Source organism: Pantherophis guttatus, chromosome 14, assembly GCF_059756535.1.
Source record: "Pantherophis guttatus breed Tessera chromosome 14, ASM5975653v1, whole genome shotgun sequence".
Lineage (NCBI taxonomy): Eukaryota > Metazoa > Chordata > Lepidosauria > Squamata > Colubridae > Pantherophis > Pantherophis guttatus.
Genome location: NC_142076.1, coordinates 2,335,824 through 2,353,826, shown reverse-complemented (window position 1 = coordinate 2,353,826; position 18,003 = coordinate 2,335,824). Strand labels below are relative to the sequence as shown.

The 18,003-nt window shown below is 47.7% G+C and overlaps 1 protein-coding gene across 2 annotated transcripts in view; it reads right to left on the bottom strand.

Annotated features, from left to right (window-relative positions):
* PRKCB (protein kinase C beta) overlaps positions 1-18,003 on the bottom strand; it is a 234,733-nt gene that overhangs the window by 38,627 nt on the left and 178,103 nt on the right. For both annotated transcript variants that reach the window (XM_034420612.3, XM_034420613.3), the window contains exons 10-13: positions 10,327-10,500; positions 5,104-5,195; positions 4,393-4,455; positions 2,128-2,266 (exon numbers count right to left, since the gene is read on the bottom strand). In XM_034420612.3, the coding sequence (XP_034276503.1) occupies positions 2,128-2,266; positions 4,393-4,455; positions 5,104-5,195; positions 10,327-10,500 (468 nt within the window). The remainder of the gene's footprint in view (positions 1-2,127; positions 2,267-4,392; positions 4,456-5,103; positions 5,196-10,326; positions 10,501-18,003) is intronic.

Here is an 18,003-nt window from a genome sequence, read left to right as displayed (position 1 = left end):
ACAATAACCACAATAAAGTGTCATTCCTTGGATCTCGGCAATACTATTCTTGACTGGCCTACCTGGCAGGGCTGACAGTGCCCTGAAAACCCTGCACGTGCACAGAAGCCCACGCAAGAACCCGGGTGAAAAACAGCCCAGATCAGAGGCTTTGAGGCCGGCCTTCCAGCCTTCATTTTGGCTCTCTGGAGAAATGCCACCCTTAAGACAGCACCTCAAATGCAGGAAAGCTTCTGTTTGGGAAATATGCAAGGAAATCCATTCATCTCAAAAGCCCTTCTTCTTCACCAGGAGTGCAAATGCCTGCAGGCTGGGCTCTCACCTTTACCTCTTTATTTCCCAATGCAGCAATATGAAAGCGTGTGCCTGGAAAAAAATTATTTTGGAGAAAATAAGGAAAAAGTTTCTCCCTCCCATGAAATCCTGGGCATTCCCCAACTGCCAGTATTATTTGCATGAGGAAGGAAAAGGGATTGCAAACAGTTGTCAGCATTTCTGGGGGTTATTTAAGTGCCCGTTTCTTGCCCTCTCCACCCTGGCATGATTGGCAGTATTGTGTTGCAGCACGTGGCCCATCAAAACCATCAAAAAGCAAAAGTTAGAATATTTTGGGTATGTGATGCGACACCCAGAAAAATATGGCATCCTTCACTTAACCCTCCAGGGAAAGACTGAAGGCAAACGAGGTCCAGGCAGAAGAAGAACATCATGGCTTCAAAATCTAAGGGACCGGTTTGGACAAAACTCAGCAGCACTTTTTCGTGTGGCTGTTGACAAAAACAGGATGGCCAACATGATCGCCAACGTCCGATGACGGACGTGGCACAAGAAGAAGAAGAAGAATGGGACCCATCGTGGGTGCCTTTTAGATGGCAGCTCCAGACCTCCTGGGATTGTAGCCCTGATGCAGCGGGAGGCATGAAGTGGGGGAAGGCTCTGTGGCCACTTCCTTAAACCTGAGATTTGCCAGAAAAGAAGTTGGAGGTTAGACAGCCACACAGGTGTCTCTGCCTGCAGTTACACCTGAAACGAGGAGGAATTTATTTTTCGCCTTTTCCATCTTCTCCAAGTGATGTATCCACGTCCTACCTTTATTTTGCTAAAATTGTGGGGTACAGTTTCAGGTCTTCCTCTTTCGTACACTTGAAAGAAAACAATTAATTAAAAGCAAAATGTAAGAAAATGAGCATTTTGGAGATGCAGCCGTGTTGCCCAGCAAAGCACATGGCCGGTTCTTCCGTTCCAAAAGAGCATTAATCACCCTGGCAGGGCTCCCGTATTAATCTTGGCAGAACAAGGGAAAATAACAGGCATTAGGGATAGTAATTAAATATCTCCCTGGGAAGCATGGAAGGATGCGCAAAATGGCCCAGTGTTGCTCAGAGAAGGAGCAGAACTATTTTCCTTGACTCAGATGCTCATACAGCTTTCATAAAGATCACCAAACTGATTTTCCTTATAGCCCATTTCTCTTCCTTGGAGGACAAGCGCCAGCGACAATGGAGTTTTAATTAAGGTTCCAACCAATATTTACTCACTTAAGCATTCTCACTTTGGCTAAAAAATTAATCCCAATTAATCACGGCATGGCCCATGCATGCAGTCCGTGCATGCGTGCATACAGAAGTAGAGAGACTGAAAGGCCAAGGATTTAGGGATTGCATAGCCACCTTCATTATTGCTGAGTAAATAAGCAGCAATGACACCTCAGTCTGAGGCACAGCCACATGCCACACCACAGAAACTGCCTTTGTATCCTCTTGGCTTCACCAAGAGACTCTTCAAAGGCCTGAACTGAATTCACCAATTCTCATTGGCTTCTATCGGCTTCTCCGCCTGGCAACTGGTTGGCAAAACTGTTCGCTCTCTTCCCTCCCCCACTTCCTTCCCTCCCACTTACCCACACAGCTGACACAGACAACGGCACTTAAGCCAGTTCTTGCCCTGTGGGAAGACTCCTAGACTTTTGGTTGCAAGTGTGAAATCTTGAAATTTTTTTTACTCAAACTAACCTCCATCTCACGTAATGCAGATTTGGGACTTGGGATGACCTCTCATCGGTTGGAGCCTTTGCTGAGAAGTAGCAACAAAAGTTTAAGGTAGAGACAGGAGATGCCTTTGGCTCACCTCAGGAGCAATGTAGTCGGGTGTGCCACAGAAAGTCTTGGTGGTGACTCCATCCCAGATACTCTCTTTGCACATGCCAAAATCAGCAATTTTGATATGGCCCTCGGAGTCCAGCATCACATTGTCAAGTTTCAGGTCTCTGTAGTGACAGAGAGAAAGAGGGAGGGAGGGAGGGAGAAGAAAGAGAGAGAAAAAGTGAGTGAGAGACAGAGAGAGAAAATGAGAAAGAGGGAAAAGAAGGAGAGAGAAAGAGAAAGAGAGAATAGAAAGAGAGAAAAGAGAGGGAGAGAAAAAGAAAGGAAAAGAGAGGAAAAGAGAAGGAAAAGAGAAATGTGAAGCTTCAGAAATGTTTTCCATTGAATGATATTTAGTTGGAAGCTGAATATAGGTCGTCCTTGACTTATGACAACTGGGACCCGAATTTCCATTGTTAAGTGAAGTAATTGTTAAGAGAGTTGTGGCCAGTTTTTATGACCTTTTTGCGATAACTCCCTTTGCCTTTTTGCCACCATCACATATCTACGTCGGTCACGGTATTTGGTGGCCACGTGGTCAAGATCCCTGGCTGGCTTCTGATGAGAAAAGTCGACGAGGGGAGCCAAATTTGCTTAACAACCACCTGATTCACTTAACAACTGTGGCAAAAAATTGTGGTAAAATTAGGCATGGGTCACTTAACAATCACCACGCTTAGCAACGGAAGTTCTGATTGTGGTCGTAAGTCAAGGACTACCTACATTGTTGGATGATGGCTGAGGGTGCGAATGGCAGGCAAATGGTGGAAAAGGTGAATAAACAGGGAATAATAGGCATTCACAGATGTATTTCTGTAATTTTTTTGTCTTCTGCTGAAGTACGGAAATGCCCCCACACCAACCCCAGCCCCAGCCCCAGCCCCGTTCTTTTGGACCTGGAGGGCAGCAGAGTCTTCCCTGCCCTCAATACAAGTCTCATCTAGCGAGCTTCAAAAGCCTCTTTGGACAGGCCCCATCAAGGTTTAGGAGAGGTCTGGAAATGGAAATAAAATCACGTTGCTGAATTCTCCATCAGCAGCAGCAAGCAGCTCTCTTCCGCTGGAAAAGCAGAAGCCTCTGCAAGCGTGTGGAAGGTCAGAGCAGCCGGTGCCAAACGCAAATGCCGCGGAGTCTGGCTCTCCCTCTTTCCAGGAGGAAAACCTTCTTCACGCTGTTCCAGCCCGTCCTTCTTCCCTGGAGCCCTAGAACTGAAATCTGGGGACGGGGGTGGGTGGGGAGGCAGGCATTGCTTGTCTCCGAAGGGGAGGCTTGAATGCCTGCTTGGCTGTGCATGCTTCCAAGGGATCTGCGAGACGAGTGCCACTCTGTGCAAGAGAGGGTCTGTGGAACGTCATCAAGGCGGGCACAGACAGCCCTGGTTCAATGACACCTGGAGGCACACAGCCGCCATCTCTCGCCCTACAGCTGCCGCCGTGCCATTCCCAACCTGCTGCCCGTAAAAGCTGCAGGGGGGGGGAAGGCAGGCAGCAGAGGAGGAGATGCATAGTGCTGAATGAGCGGGGGAGGGGAGGAGCAGGGAACAAAGGCAGCCCCCTTTTCGCTCCGGAGATGAGATGGTTGCTTCTCCAGGAGACACCGGGGCTGCTTCTGAGGCCAGGCCCAGCAATGAAATTTACTCACCTTCTCTACCAGTTCAGAAATGTGAGCGGGCGCCTCCTCCAGGCATGCGCAGAGCCTTCTGCACATGTGCAGAGGGTCAAAAACGGGACATGATGATGTCCAGCCGGGTGGGCAGAGCCTCCTGTCGCTGGCTCTACCGGTTCACCCAAGCCAGATAGAACCAGCTGGATTTCACCACTGGCCAGGCCCCCTGCGGCCCCCTTACAGCTCTCTGGGGCCTTGGCTGGGCTGCCGGCCTTGGGGTTTTTGCTGGTATCTGATGGTGTCTGATGGTCCTACTCTGCATTTCTGCTGCTTTCCCAGAATTCCCATTGGGGTACCTCCAGATGCTTCTCAGATGCCAGGCTAGAGGGAGCAGAGCAGATGAACCCCAGGAGTCCCTGGCCTGCCCATCCCCCCTCTGTGACTCATCAGTCCGCTTGTGTCTCATCAAGACTGCCGAAGTGTGAGATGCCAAGGAAGGGGTGCCTCCAAGCCCTTCCTCTGATCAAGACAATCCCAGTGGGGCTTCCAAGAGGAGGAAGGCTTTGGCTGGCAGTGGACGTGGGCCACAGCAGAGCCTGGGAACTACAAGGTTGGGAAGTCATAGAGAGGAAAGCAGCCCACCTACCGATAAATGATCCCTTTGCAGTGCAGGAAGAAAAGGCCCACGGCGATCTCGGCTGCATAGAACCTGCCAGTCAAGAAGGGAGAGTCATGGAGAGGCCAGGAGGTGCCACCTCGGCCCCTGGCACAGGAGGCCCTTGGCATCATTGGTCCTCAGAGGGAGAGGGAGATTGATTGATTGATGATTATTTATTTATTTATTTATTTATTTATTTATTTATTTATTTATTTATTTATGTTTTATACTGCCCTTCTCCCGAACGACTCAGGGCGGTGTACAGCCAAAATAAAAACCAACAATATAAAAGTTAAAAACAATTTAAAATTATTAAATAGTTTGGCCAATCATTTAAAATAAAATAACCCATTCCAATAAAATTTTAGGCCAGCCGTGCTTGATGGAATAATAGCGTTTTAAGGGTGCGGCGAAAGATACGGAGGTCAGAAATCCAACAAATCTCCGGGGGCAGCTCGTTCCAGAGGGCAGGTGCCCCCACAGAGAAGGCTCTCCCCCTGGGGGTCGCCAGTCGACACTGTCTAACCGACGGCACCCTGAGGAGATCCTCTCTGTGGGAGCGTACTGGTCGGTGGGAGGCTATCGGAGGCAGAAGGCGGTCTCATAAGTACCCAGCTCCTATGCCATGGATGACAGAAATCCTCACAAGCACACACCCATCTGCCCTGGCACTGCCCTGGAATGGCAGTGGTGACTTACACAGCGTGGGGCTCCTTGAATCGCCCGACCTGTTGGATCTGGTACATGAGGTCACCACCGTTCACATACTCCATCACAAAATACAAGCGATCCTGAGAGAAAAGGGGAGAAAAACGGTGGAGGATGCTTAACCAAAGTCAAAAGAAGCACCACGCTGGGCCCCTTGGGTGCCCTGCAAGCAACGTTTTCTTCTCAGTTGGAAAGACTCTGCCACGGGGCATCTTTGGGGCCTGTACTGCAAAGTCAAGGCAGTGGCTGTAGCTGTGCAATTGAAGCATGTGCCACGCATGTCAAAAACAAGCACAGCTTTGATGGCACCATCGTGGCCGTCGCCTGGCCTCTGGTGACCTCCTCCTTCAGCCTCTCCTGTGTCCTGACTTTGCATCCAGCAGGAAGGAGTTCCCGTGTCCTGCGGGATGCCATTCTGTGCAGCTGAGCTGAAAAAGTCAGGAGGAGGACAGGTCCTCACCAGGACACCGTCAGTCTGTTGCAGCCACTGCAATAAACAATTTAAAGCCCGATGAAAGGAAGGATTTGGTTGCCTTTTTGGTATTAAAAAGTAAAAAATAAAATCCCTTTGACTTCCTTTTGTGGGATTAGATGTATTGCAGGAAAGCACAGCTGGTGCGAGAGGAGAGGGGAAGGATGAGGACTTAAAGGGGACATTTCTAGATTAGAGGAGAGACAAGGCAAAGTGGGAAGGGTGGATTTGGGCTTTGAATTGTCTTTTAATTGGCTCCCTTGAGCTCCTTTGTTCACAACCACCGTGGAGGAGATCAGGCCAAAGTTGTGTCCTGTAGGACTTTGCTTCCAAAGCAAGAGGAGCAGCGCCTTTGGGCCTGGTTGAGGCAGGGGCATCTACTCCTGGGGGTGGAGTGGGGACAGAAAAGTCCAGATGGCAGTCACAATCGTGCCACCGAAGACCTGTCCTGCCCTGACAGCTAGAACAATTAACCAGCGGAACAGCTTGCCTTCAGAAGATGTGGGAGCACCATCACTGGAAGTTTTCAAGGAAAGATTGGACAACCATTTGTCCGAAATGATATAGAATAAGGGTATCCAACCTTGGGAACTTTTAAGACTTGTTTTTGTGGTTTGGCAGCAGCCTGCAGAGCTGGCAGCAGAGTCAGACAGCGATGAGGCTGAGGAAGAACATGGGCCAGTCCTGGAGGCTGGGGAAGGCCCGGATGAGGGCTCTGCGTCGGAGGCAGAGATGGGGCCAGGGCCATCGGGGAGTGATGTGCAGACTCCGGAGCCTCCAGAGGCTGACAGTAGAGAGGCAGAGGAACAGGAGGAGCCTGTTCCTAGTGCACGCATGAGAAGAGCTGCCAGAAGGCAGGAGCAGATAAAGCACAGAGGACAACTCAGGAGTAGGGCCAAGAGATGATTGGCCCCTCCCATAAGGCTTAAAAGACCAGCAATGGCTCTTGGCCTCTTTGCCGGAAAACAACATTGATAGTCTTGCTGCATAGTCTTGTCGGCATCTTCTGCTTTTGAACTTTTGCCAAGAGAAGCCTTTGACAGTTTGCCTAATTATACCAAGGTTGGTGATTAGACTGAAGAATTTGTGTTATGAAGAGTTTGTTTTAATTTAGTTTGGACTACGCGGAGAATGAGTTAATTCTCAGCTGTTCTAATAAAGTCTGTTTGTTTTGGAACTGTTTGCGTCAATTATTACCTACTTGGGCCTGGGTCACAACACTTGCGGACTTCAACTCCCAGAATTCCCCAGCCAGCCATGTGGCTCCACAAGTCTTAAAGTTCCACAGCTGAACATTCCTGGTCTAGAGTCTCCTGCTAGAGCAGGGGCTTAGACTCCAAGGTCCCTTCCAACTCTGTTATTTTGTTATTCTGCCCTCCCTTTTTACACCAATTGCACATCACATGTATGTACAAATGGAGCGAGTGCCATGTGGCTGCAGGTACCACCAGGGCCGGATTTAGATGAAAAGAGGCCCTAGGCTATTCCACTTACAAGGCCCTTTCACCTATAGTGAAAGTGTAATTTTAATTTTGCTAACAATTTGAATGTAGGCCCCTCTTGATCTTGAGGCCCTAGGCTGAAGCCTAGTTAGCCTATAGGAAAATCCGGCCCTGGGTACCACCTTGATTCCCCCACCCCACCCCTGATGCCTTCCGTTTAGGAGAGCTACTGGAGCTTCATCCGAAAACTCTGCCGGGGGCATCTCACACACATCTGACATCTGTGGATCAGCTGGGAGCCTCTCAGGCTCCTGAAATATTGAGCAATTGGTTAACCCCCCCCCCCCAAAATACACCCATTGCTGAGATGGAGAGAGAAAGTTCCCGTGCATGGAATGACAACTGCTCCTTCTCGTCCACTTCTGCCTCCGGCCTGGTTGCTGCTAATACCCTTTGCTACAACCTGCGATTATGTCCCCAGTCCGATTAGTGCTAAGCCCCGGGCAGGTTTGCGCCCTCTAATCCTCTGCCAACACACTTCAGATGTCAGAAAGAGGCTAGGCAAGACGGATCTCAGCATGCCGGCCTTTCATCACCAAGATGGGAGAGTTCTGGCGGCTGCCAGCGGGCTTTGCCAACTCCAACTGCTGGGCTGACGTCTCAGGGTAATCCTCTAAGCCTCCATTGTTGCCGTCCAAGAGCTGCTGCTGAGGAAGGGCTGCTCGCAGCGCGGCCCCTCTGCCTTTATCCAGCCGCCAGCTGGAAACAGCCGGAGAGAAAGTGCTTTGCGGGAGCTGCGCCTGGCGTCCTTTGCTGCGTGGAGAATGGCTGGCTGCCCTGAGCCAGAGGTGGGAAAGCTCCTCCTTTGTGCCCTTTGCCCCCCCTCCCCCAATTCCTGCTGCCAACATCCAGCATGTTAAATCGCTGCATTGCAGTAGCAGAGTTGGCCACTTTGGGGGCAAAAAGGATCCCCCAAACAAAGGCATTCGGCGCTCTTCATTCTTAATCAGTCCTCCCACCCAAATTGGGAAGGCTTCCACCCTGTCTCCGCTATCCAGTCTCTCTGCTTCCCCCGGGGTCACTGCACCCCAACCCCTCCAAAGGATGCCAATCGTTTTACAGAAACATGGCCCACCTGCTGCAGGAAAGTTTTCTGATTTCTATTGCTCCACTTTATCGTGGTGGTTTTATCTGTTGATGTCGTTTGAAAAAGGCATTGTGAGGCAGGTTGGCAGAGGAGTCACTTTCTTGCACTCATGTTGGGCATACATAGAGCAGCCTTTCTCAACCTCAGCAACTGTAAGACGTGTGGACTTCAATTTCCAGAATTCCCCAGCGATCTCTGGAAGTCCACACGTCTTACAGTTGCTGGGGTTGAGAAACAAAGATATAGAGAATTAGAAAGAAGATTGAAAGTAATTGATGCTAATTGAGGTGCAGAATAGAATTCATATCTGCAGGTCACTCCAAGATGTAGCAAGTTCCTGCCTCCAAGCCCCCTCCCCCCTGGCTCAGCCAGTGAAATTAGACTATTGGGATCAGGTGGAACTGCGGCCCTCCTGGCCTCCTTGCATAAGCTCCTTCTGGCTATTGGGCTAGTGCTGAAATTCCCCAAACAAAGGGAATGGACAACTTTAATTGATTTCTCTGGAAACGGATTCCAAGTTAGCTCCAGAGTTCATGGCCACCATGTTCTAGCCTAGAAGGTTATGGGGCCAACTCACAATAGGGGCCCCTCATTAGACTCTTTGGATCCTGGGACAGCGAGGATGTGATCTGGAATTGGGTAATATCAATCTCTTGATATGGTCAGATCATTCCATTAACTCTAGAGTTGGAAAGGATCTTAGGGCCATCTCTGGAGCTCTGGCTTGCCCGAGATCCTTCTCCTCCCAGGAGGAAATGCCCCTGGCTTTGGCTCAAGTTGCATCTGGGTTTTTCTCTTTCTTTGCAATTCTAGTTGGGTTCCCTGGGGAAGGTTGAAGAAAAGATGGTTGGCTTACAGCAGGGGTCTCCAATCTTGGCAACTTTAAGACTTGTGGACTTCAACTTCAGCTTTGCTGGCTGAGGAATTCTGGGAGTTGAAGTCCACAAGTCTTAAAGTTGCCAAGATTGGAGACCCTTGGCTTACAGCTACAGGGGACGTCGGACAAAATGGACTATTTGGACCTCTCTTCAGACCACTGAAATGGCAGTGCTCACACTTTTAGAAGACCTCTGCTGAGACTGGAGCAGAGGTAGTGCATCCATTTTAGTCTTTCTTTGTCTTTCATTGATGATGGTATCCTCCTAGACCATCTTTGAACTTTACGAGTGGGAGTTTTAATTTATATTATTTCTCCTCCTTTCTCTAAAGAAAGGAGGAGAGAGTAGACAGTAGAGCCTAAAACTACTCTCTGGGTTCTGATTTAACACCTATGTAAAGGCACTGAGCAGCAGCATCGGTTAGCATGGGATCAGATAACACCATGCCAATAATACCCACTTAAGAATCTTTATCCAAGGCTGAGTAAGTGAGACCATTAAGATTATCTCCATGTCTGGAAATTCTGGATGTGGAAAAGCAGACTTCAGCTCAACCTAACAAGACGGAGTTGCTGTGGGCATTAGGGTCCTCTGTGGGTGCTCTCCACCTTTGGTCCCGGATGGGTCACCATCCCTTCCGCAGAACTGTTGTGTAACGGGGCCTTCTTACACTTTCGGCTCCTTTACACAAATCCATCTCGTGCCCCACTTGTTCTTTTTTCTGAATTGGGAGGCCTTACTCATTTGAGACTGGTCTACTATGGTGCACCAAGGTTATGTGTGCTGATTTGGCCTTCCTTGCCTGCTGTTGTCTCAAGCTATCCACCAAGCAGGAGGTTGGACTAGAAGACCTCCAAGGTCCCTTCCAACTCTGTTGTTCTATTCTATTCTATGTCCAGTTATGCAGGGTTAATCCCCTTCCTTTTGGCCAGGAAACATGTCCCTTTTCTGCCAGGGTTTCTCTGTTCATCAGGACTTTTCTCTCTTTCCTGCCAGTCCTCCTTCTGTCCTTCCCTTAAGTTTGCTGCGTCTTCTGTGCCTGTCCTTGACCTTCCTGCTGCTGAACAGCCCTCACTGTCCAATCTCCAGAGGGCATATCATTCTCGCTTAGATGACTCTGTTTTTAGCCAATGTCTTCTTTGGTCTTTACACAAGGCAATTGTGATCATCCAGGTTAAATTTCCAGCACAAGGAATACCCTTCAAGGGACAAGTTTCTCAACTCAATTGGGGAGCTTTTGCAGGATTTAGGATGAAGGGTTGTCGGGGAGCTTACCATGGTTTGGAAGCAAGAATGAAGCTGGGTGAGGAAGGGGGGCTTTCCGGCCAGGGCCAGCACTCGCTTCTCCACCATGGTGCATTCCACATCGTCGTCTTGGATGACCACGTCCTTCTTCAGAATCTTTACGGCATAAAGTTCATCCGTTCCTTTCCTTTCCGAAAGCATCACCTGGAACAAGACAAAATAAGGTGTAAATGAGGATTCTGTCTGTCCATACACATAAGCTTAAGGCCCCAGGACTCCACTGTTCAGTCAGTCCCAAAGGGTCTAAGACAATTCGCTGCGGCCAACTCGCCATGGCCAACTCGCTTCAGGACAAGTCACTGCAGGACAAGAGTTACACTTGTATCAAAGAAATGGTGGAATAGAATCATTTTTAAAAAGGACAGAATGAAATGTGAATGGCAACAATTAGAATATTTTTTTATTTATTTTAAATAATTAAATAGAATTGTTAAATTGTCCTGCAGCTATTAGTCCCATGGCGAGTTGTCCAGCGGTGAGTTGTCCATGGTGAGTTGGCTGTGACAAGTTGTCCCATTCCGTTCCCCAAGGAGGGAGCTGAGCAGGTTTGACAGCAGTCATAATCTGAATGAATGTTACTCGTGAACAAGCAAGAACAAGTGCAAAGAGATATAGATTACATCTTGGAGAATAACATCTTGAGGCCTTCCCCTGGCCCCACACCTCTGGTTTCAATAGACATAGAGGAATACTCAACACTTGGCCTGTGTCCTACCCAGGAGCATCTTTGAGCTGACCTGATGCTGAGAAGTCTCCACAAATGGAATGCAGGTTTTCCCATACAACCCTTTTTACACAGTGGCACAACCTGTGAATATTAATCTAATAGAAGAAGACAACCTGAATCCTGCCTAATGACATCCAAGCAGGGGCCTCAGGTGATCTCTCTCCAACCTGTCCATCCTCTGTGATGGACTCATGTACTGAGATCCAAGATTAAAAATGAGGATGATGACAAGTTATTAAATTTATTATAACTGTCCACTCCAGAAGACTGGAGATCTTTTTCAAAGAAGTAAAGAGCAATTAATGTGGTAGGATGCTGTATTGATTTTTTTTACATTTTATATGAGCGTTATCTTCTCTTGGTGTGTCTGTGTGTGTTCCCCTTTTCTTCCGTATTCTATAATTTGAGTAATAGCTTGGAATACTACAACCCCCCCAAATGATAAATGAAATTATATGACATCCTCTCCCCACAAATAAAACAAATGATTTAACTGGTGTGAAGGTTGTGTAATAAATAGCGATTGCACTTACTCTTAATGACTGAATATTTAGTTGCCATGAGCACACACACACACACACTTGCACATACCCTTGTGACCTGATCCACAGCTCAAGAACCCTGATCTAGAGAACTGGAACTATTAGTTTAACAAACCTTGTTTCTCATTAAGTCTTCATGGCTGTCATTGCTAACCTTTGTGATTCAGGATTAGTTGTTGAGATTTATCAAGTTCTACCTGGCTTCCTCCCTATTTCCCTGGTGCTGGGACAGAGGAAGAGAGTTAAGGACTCCCTACCTGGTCAGAATGTGGAAGAGGTTCAGTTTAATTATCTTTCACTGGGCAAACTGGAAAGGAGGAATCTGCCAAGAATCAGTGTCAGGTCTGCCATCTTCAGCTGCTTCACTTTGTTGGCATCCTGCCATAAACTGAAAGTGGGGAGGGAAGGAATTTGGGGGAGCTTGGGCTGGGGAGAAGAAGATGAATAAAAGGAGGGAGGGAAACAAATCAACAGGAACCAGGTCTGTCAAACTAGAATAAACTAGCCACCAAGGACACCTGGCCTGGGAATGGAATGTGAAACTACTTTGAAAAGCACCCAGCTTCAAAGCGGTTCCCAAAATTGGGATGGCTGTTGGACACTGTTGAACTGGTCAAGGGGGGTTGGCCAGGGAAAGGGGGAAATTGTAACCTTTTGCATGGGAACACTCAGATCCAGCCTTCCTTTCATTGCAACCACTTCTCTTTAGTAAAAGAACCAATCACTTCAACTGAATGGAGTCGAGGGTCTTTCTTTCTGAAGGATGTAAGTTGGGGCAGGTCTGACAATCAGGATGAAGTGAAAAAAGAACGAAGCTTTTTAGCCCTTCCAGCACCGTTCCCATTAAGAGCCGTGGTGGTGCAGTGGTTAGAATGCAGTACTGCAGGCTACTTCTGCTGACTGCCGGCTGTCTGCTGCCTGCAGTTCGGCAGTTCAATTCTCACCGATTCAAGGTTGACTCAGCTTTCCATCCTTCCGAGGTCGGTAAAATGAGGAGCCTGATTGTTGGGGGCCATAGGCTGACTCTGTATACCGCTTAGAGCGGGCTGTAAAACACTGTGAAGCGGTATATAAGTCTAAGTGCTATTGGAAGAGATGTACAGTCCAGCAGTTGGTCAGGAGGCTGAACTGGGCTCCACAACCAGGGGACAGTTCAGCCTCCCGACCAGTTGCCTATCGCTCCTTGCAGTATATCTACCCTCAGTCAATCTCTGCTCTTTGCTACTATTAAATGAAGCACATACAGTACATGATATGCCCATCATTCTGCAGGGGGTGGGGGAGAGCTCCTGTGGAACAAATATCCACATTGAGAATCCCAACCTGGGTTTCTTCTTGAAGATGCAGCTTCATAAGAAAGTGGGGTTTTTTTTTTTTTTTTGGCACTGAGGCTGCATGGAGATCAATAGGCATGCTTCATAAATTATTCACGAGGCCTCTAAGACTCATGCGAGGGCAAACACAGCACCTTTGTCTTATGCATTACAGTAGCTACGCCTTGTAGAGCTTTTGTTGCAAAAGCATGTGGCTACTTTAATTATCTCTGCCTGTCCTGCAGGATCCAGCAGGTTGAAAACATAGAATAGCAGAGTTGGAAGGGATCTTGGAGGTCTTCTAGACCAACCCCCTGCTCAAGCAGGAGATCTTATATCTTTTCAGACAAATGGCTGTCCAGTCTCTTCTTAAAAGCCTCCAGTGATGGAGCCCCCACAACTTCTGGAGGCAAACCCTTCCACTGGTTAATTGTTCTCGCGGTTAGGCAATTTACCCTTAGTTCTAGGTTGCTTTTCTCCTTGATTAGTTTCCATCTGTTGTTTCTTGTCTTGCCTTTTGGTTCTTTGAAAAATTGGCTGACCGCTTCATCTTTGTGGTAGCCCCTCAAATATTGAATAACTTCTATCATGTTTCCCCTAGTCCTTCTTTTTGCTAGACTAGACATACCCAATTCCTGCAACCATTCTTCATATGTTTTAGTCTCCAGAACTTTTATCATCTTAGTTGCTCTTCTTTGCACTTTTTCCAAAATCTCAAAATCTTTTTTATATTGTGGTGACCAAAACTGGACGCAGTATTCCAAATGTGCACTAACTAAGGCATTGTAAAGAGATACTAATATTTCAAGTGATCCTATCCCTCTGTTTATGAAACCTAGGATTGCATTGGCTTTTTTGGCTGCTGCCACACACTGTTGGCTCGCATTTAAATGATTGTCCACTAGGACTCCAAGATCCTTCTCACAATTCTTGGTATTGAGCCAGGGGTGAAATGCTCCCAGTTCGAACCGGCTCGGGCAAGCAGGTAGCGATGGCGGTGGGCAGTTCGGAGAACCGGTAGCAAAAATCCCTGCTCCCGCCCCCCATGCCCAGCTGAGCTGCGCGATCATCAGAGCCTTTTTTTTCTTTTAAATGGCTCTGACGAGCCAAGCTCTGACGATCCCAGCTGAGTTGCCTGCCAATCAGGCAACTCAGTTGGGATTCTCAGAGCCTTTTGAAAGCATTTTTTACATGGTTTTACATGTAAAAAATGGTTTTAAAAGTTAAAAAAAAAATGGCCACGCCCACCCAGTCACATTACCCCCCCAACAAGCCACACCCACAGAACCGGTAGTAACAAATTTTAGATTTCACCCCTGTATTGAGCCAAGGTTCACCCAGTCTGTCCCCGTACAGATGTTTTTTCTTTCCTAAGTGTAAAACCTTACTTTTCTCTACACTGAATTTCATTTTGTTAGGTGGGGCCCAGTGTTCCAGTCTGTTGAGATCCATCTTCTGGGGTGTTGGCTATTCCTGCCAGCTTAGTGTCATCTGCAAATCTGATGAGTTTTAGAGTAGAATAGAATAGAATAGAATAGAATAGAATAGAATAGAATAGAATAGAATAGAATAGAATAGAATAGAATAACAGAGTTGGAAGGGAACTTGGCGACCTTCTAATCCAACCCCCTGCTTAGGGAGGAGACCCTACACCACTTCAGACAAATGAAGACAAACCATCAATTGTATCTTAGAGAGTCTGTAGTCAAAACAGTTGATGGACAGATCTCCTTCCTGCGCCAGAGTTCCTTGTTGCAACTTCCATTTGGAACAGCTCTCTTGTCTTTATCAGCCATTCCCCTGTGGCCCAACTTAACTGCCAGCCCGATAAAATTATTTTCAACAGTTGTCCATGAGTTCATCTTCTGGAAACGCTCGGTTCACAGCTGTTGCTGCTCTCTCTCTCCTCCCCTTTCCCCTCTCCTTTTAAATTCTACTTTTCATCCGACAAGCTGCCTTCAATCCAACCGGAGATTAAGGGAATAAAGGAAGCTGTTCCTCCAATGTCAGGTGTTAGTCGGGGTCTGCAAACTGGCAGTTTGGTTTGGTGAGCATGTGGGGATGGATCTTCCGCATGGAACTTGCACGGGTTGCCCTGCAAGATTTGGCAGGGTTGGCCCACGAGGTCGGCGGGAAGTCATGAGACACAGCTTTAGAATAACAGAGCTTTAGAATAACAGAGTTGGAAGGGACCTTGGAGGTCTTCTAGTCCAACCCCCTGCTTAGGCAGGAAACCCTACACCACTTCAGACAAATGGTTATCCAACATCTTCTTCAAAACGCTGGAGCACTTACAACTTCTGGAGGCAAGTCGTTCCACTGATTAATTGTTCTAACTTGCTTTGGGTCCTATCAACTAAATAGAGTCACTCTATGGGACCCAGAAGGCACAACTTCTCTGACACAGTGCCTGCCTAAAAGTATCCTCTCAAGATCCAGTAGCCCTGACCCTGTTGGGTCCAAGGAGGCTGTTGGGTTCAAGAGTTGATTCTTCACCCAGGATGACAGATACATCCACCGTAAACAGATGGTGTTTTGTTCCTGACATGCTGTGTGTTTTATCCTTTTATTGTTGCTTTTATGCAGTGACATTTCTAACCCTGTTAGATGCTCAGAGTCACTCATGAGTGGGCAGTTATATAAATTGAGTAATTAAATAATGAACAGCAGAGAGCTTCTGTGCTTCAAAACTACTGTTGACGTGTGCGTAGCCTTCTGGATTAATATTTTGTTGTTCCCTTTGTCCTAATTCCTTAACTTCAATCCTCCCTGCCTGGAAATACTAATAGCTTCAGATGTAGAAAGAGGGAGATAGGGTTATTCTGCCTACCTACGTTCCATTGTGTCATGCAATTTGGGGGGTGATCTGGATGATCACTTGGGTTGATCTTGTGCCTAATATTTGCCCTTGGTCAGTTGCCTGAGCCTACTGGGTTAGAACTTTGGGCTGCCTTCACAAACTGACCAAAGACCAGCCAGCCACTTCGGAAAGCATATAGTAGTATGCCCAAGAATTGTCGGAACTGCCATCCTGAGCTTCAGCCTTGTTGTGCTAGATGCCAACCTGCCATAAACTAGGGGGGGGAAGGTGAGGGGACTGCCGGGAAGGGGGAAAATTGAAACTACTCATCATGCCATCCCACATCATCGGCTCATTGTCCCAAGGCCAAAGGCCTGGGAGGGAAAATGAAACGGCCTGCCAATCTAGCGGGGACTATTACCAAAACAAATCCTTTGAATGTAACTGGACAATAGGGAGATAGCAGATACCTTTTAATTCTGGCTTTGCTGTACTTTAACCACTTGGTCTTTATAAAACTATATCTTTCACACAAATGGAGTCGAGGGTCTTCCTTTCCTAAGAATCCAAGTCGGGGCAGGTGCAATATGAATTAAGAATCAGGCGGGCCTTCTACCCTTATCTTCCTCCTTTCCTTGGGCTGGAAACAGGGTTTTCCAGACTCAGGGATGAAGACAATCAAAGAAGAGAAGAGCTGCAAATCAAGACATGTTGGACTCTCACCCAAGCTCTAGAAATGAGTTGGATGTGGGGCCATGGCCTTGACTAAGATTGAATCACTTTGCTTCTTTCAAACCCTAATGCTTTTCAACTTGTCAATGAACTGGGGGGGAAGGGGGAAATGGAATGCCAAGAACGTATGCAGAGATTGGGCAAGTGTGGAAACCATCAAGGTCACCCCTGCAGGTGCTGGAGAAAGAAATGGACTATTCCCATAACAAGAGGACATCTCATAATTGGACAATGTGATTACCCAGGAGTGGGGAGAAGAGGAAGCTATAGTTTAACATGCAAGCATTTGCGTGGGAAAACCAGAGCTGGTTTTGTTTCTTCAGTACCAATATGGTGTATCCAATAAAGTTTTACTTTTGGAAATTCAATTCTCCCGAGTGTGTTTTTCATCCTGAACACTGGCAAACAATCATGAAGGTTACAAAGCCTTCAGTGACCAGACCCAGGCTAGGTGCTCAGGAAACTGGTGCTTAGGAAACTGAGCTGATTCCACACCCATTCCATGTCTAATAAAGAACTGGGACTGGAGGAGAAGGAAAAGGGTTTGGCAATCTCTCCCTCATCCAAATCAGCTCCTTTGTACTTGCCTGAGACCTGCCTGAGACAGTTTTGGAAGAAGAGAACACCACTGGCCATTCCAAAAAAGGAGCCTGTCCTTTGCCCAGTGGACCAGCCCGGGTCAAGATGAACAAAGCTGCAATCCATCTGTGGGTGCAGGACAGAGGCCAAGCCCCCTCTGAGAGGAGGCCACTCAGCAAGGCAAGCCAGCCCATGGCTCTCCTCCCAGGGCTTCTCTGGCACTTCATACCAGTTGCCATGGCTTATAGATTTATTATAATAGACTAAAACTGCAGCACATCCTGCCAGGATCATTTCCCACTGTGAATCACATCAAGGCAAAGGAAGCCTCCTGAAAAAGTGCCACCATCACCCTGCCAATTATTAAGACACACGGCTTCAATTTGCTGGGACAATTGCTTTGGAAGTAAGCACTGCCAGGCCACCCCAGCTCATTCCAATAAAATCGACACCTTCTCTGGAAATGAATTATTCTGGCATGCAGAGAATCACCACCAGGGAAGCTCTGGGACCTGGTGAGGCTCCTCAGAATGCAGTCAGTTCTCCTCCCAGCTCTCCCACCTGGCTCTTGGACTCTCCTTCCAGGTGCAAGGTGGGAAATCCCTTGGTGGAAGCAGAATGCCCTTCAGCTGCCTTCCAAATCCAGGCAAACAGGAAGCAAGAGGTCAAGGGCGGAGAAAGAGAAGCAGAGCCTAAACCTAGGACTTGGCCTACAGGCAGGCTTCAATTTATTTATTTAGTAACCATTTGAAGTTACAACGGCACTGAAAAGAGCAACTTATGACTGGTCCTCTCGCTTACGACCGTCGCAGCATCCCCACAGTCACATGATCAAAATTCATCTTAGCAAAAGGCAGCTTGGTAAAAGGCAGAGCCATGGTGGGGCAGTGGTTAAGAGTGCAGAACTGCAGGCTACTTCTGCTGACTGCCGGCTGCCTGTAATTTGGCAGACCG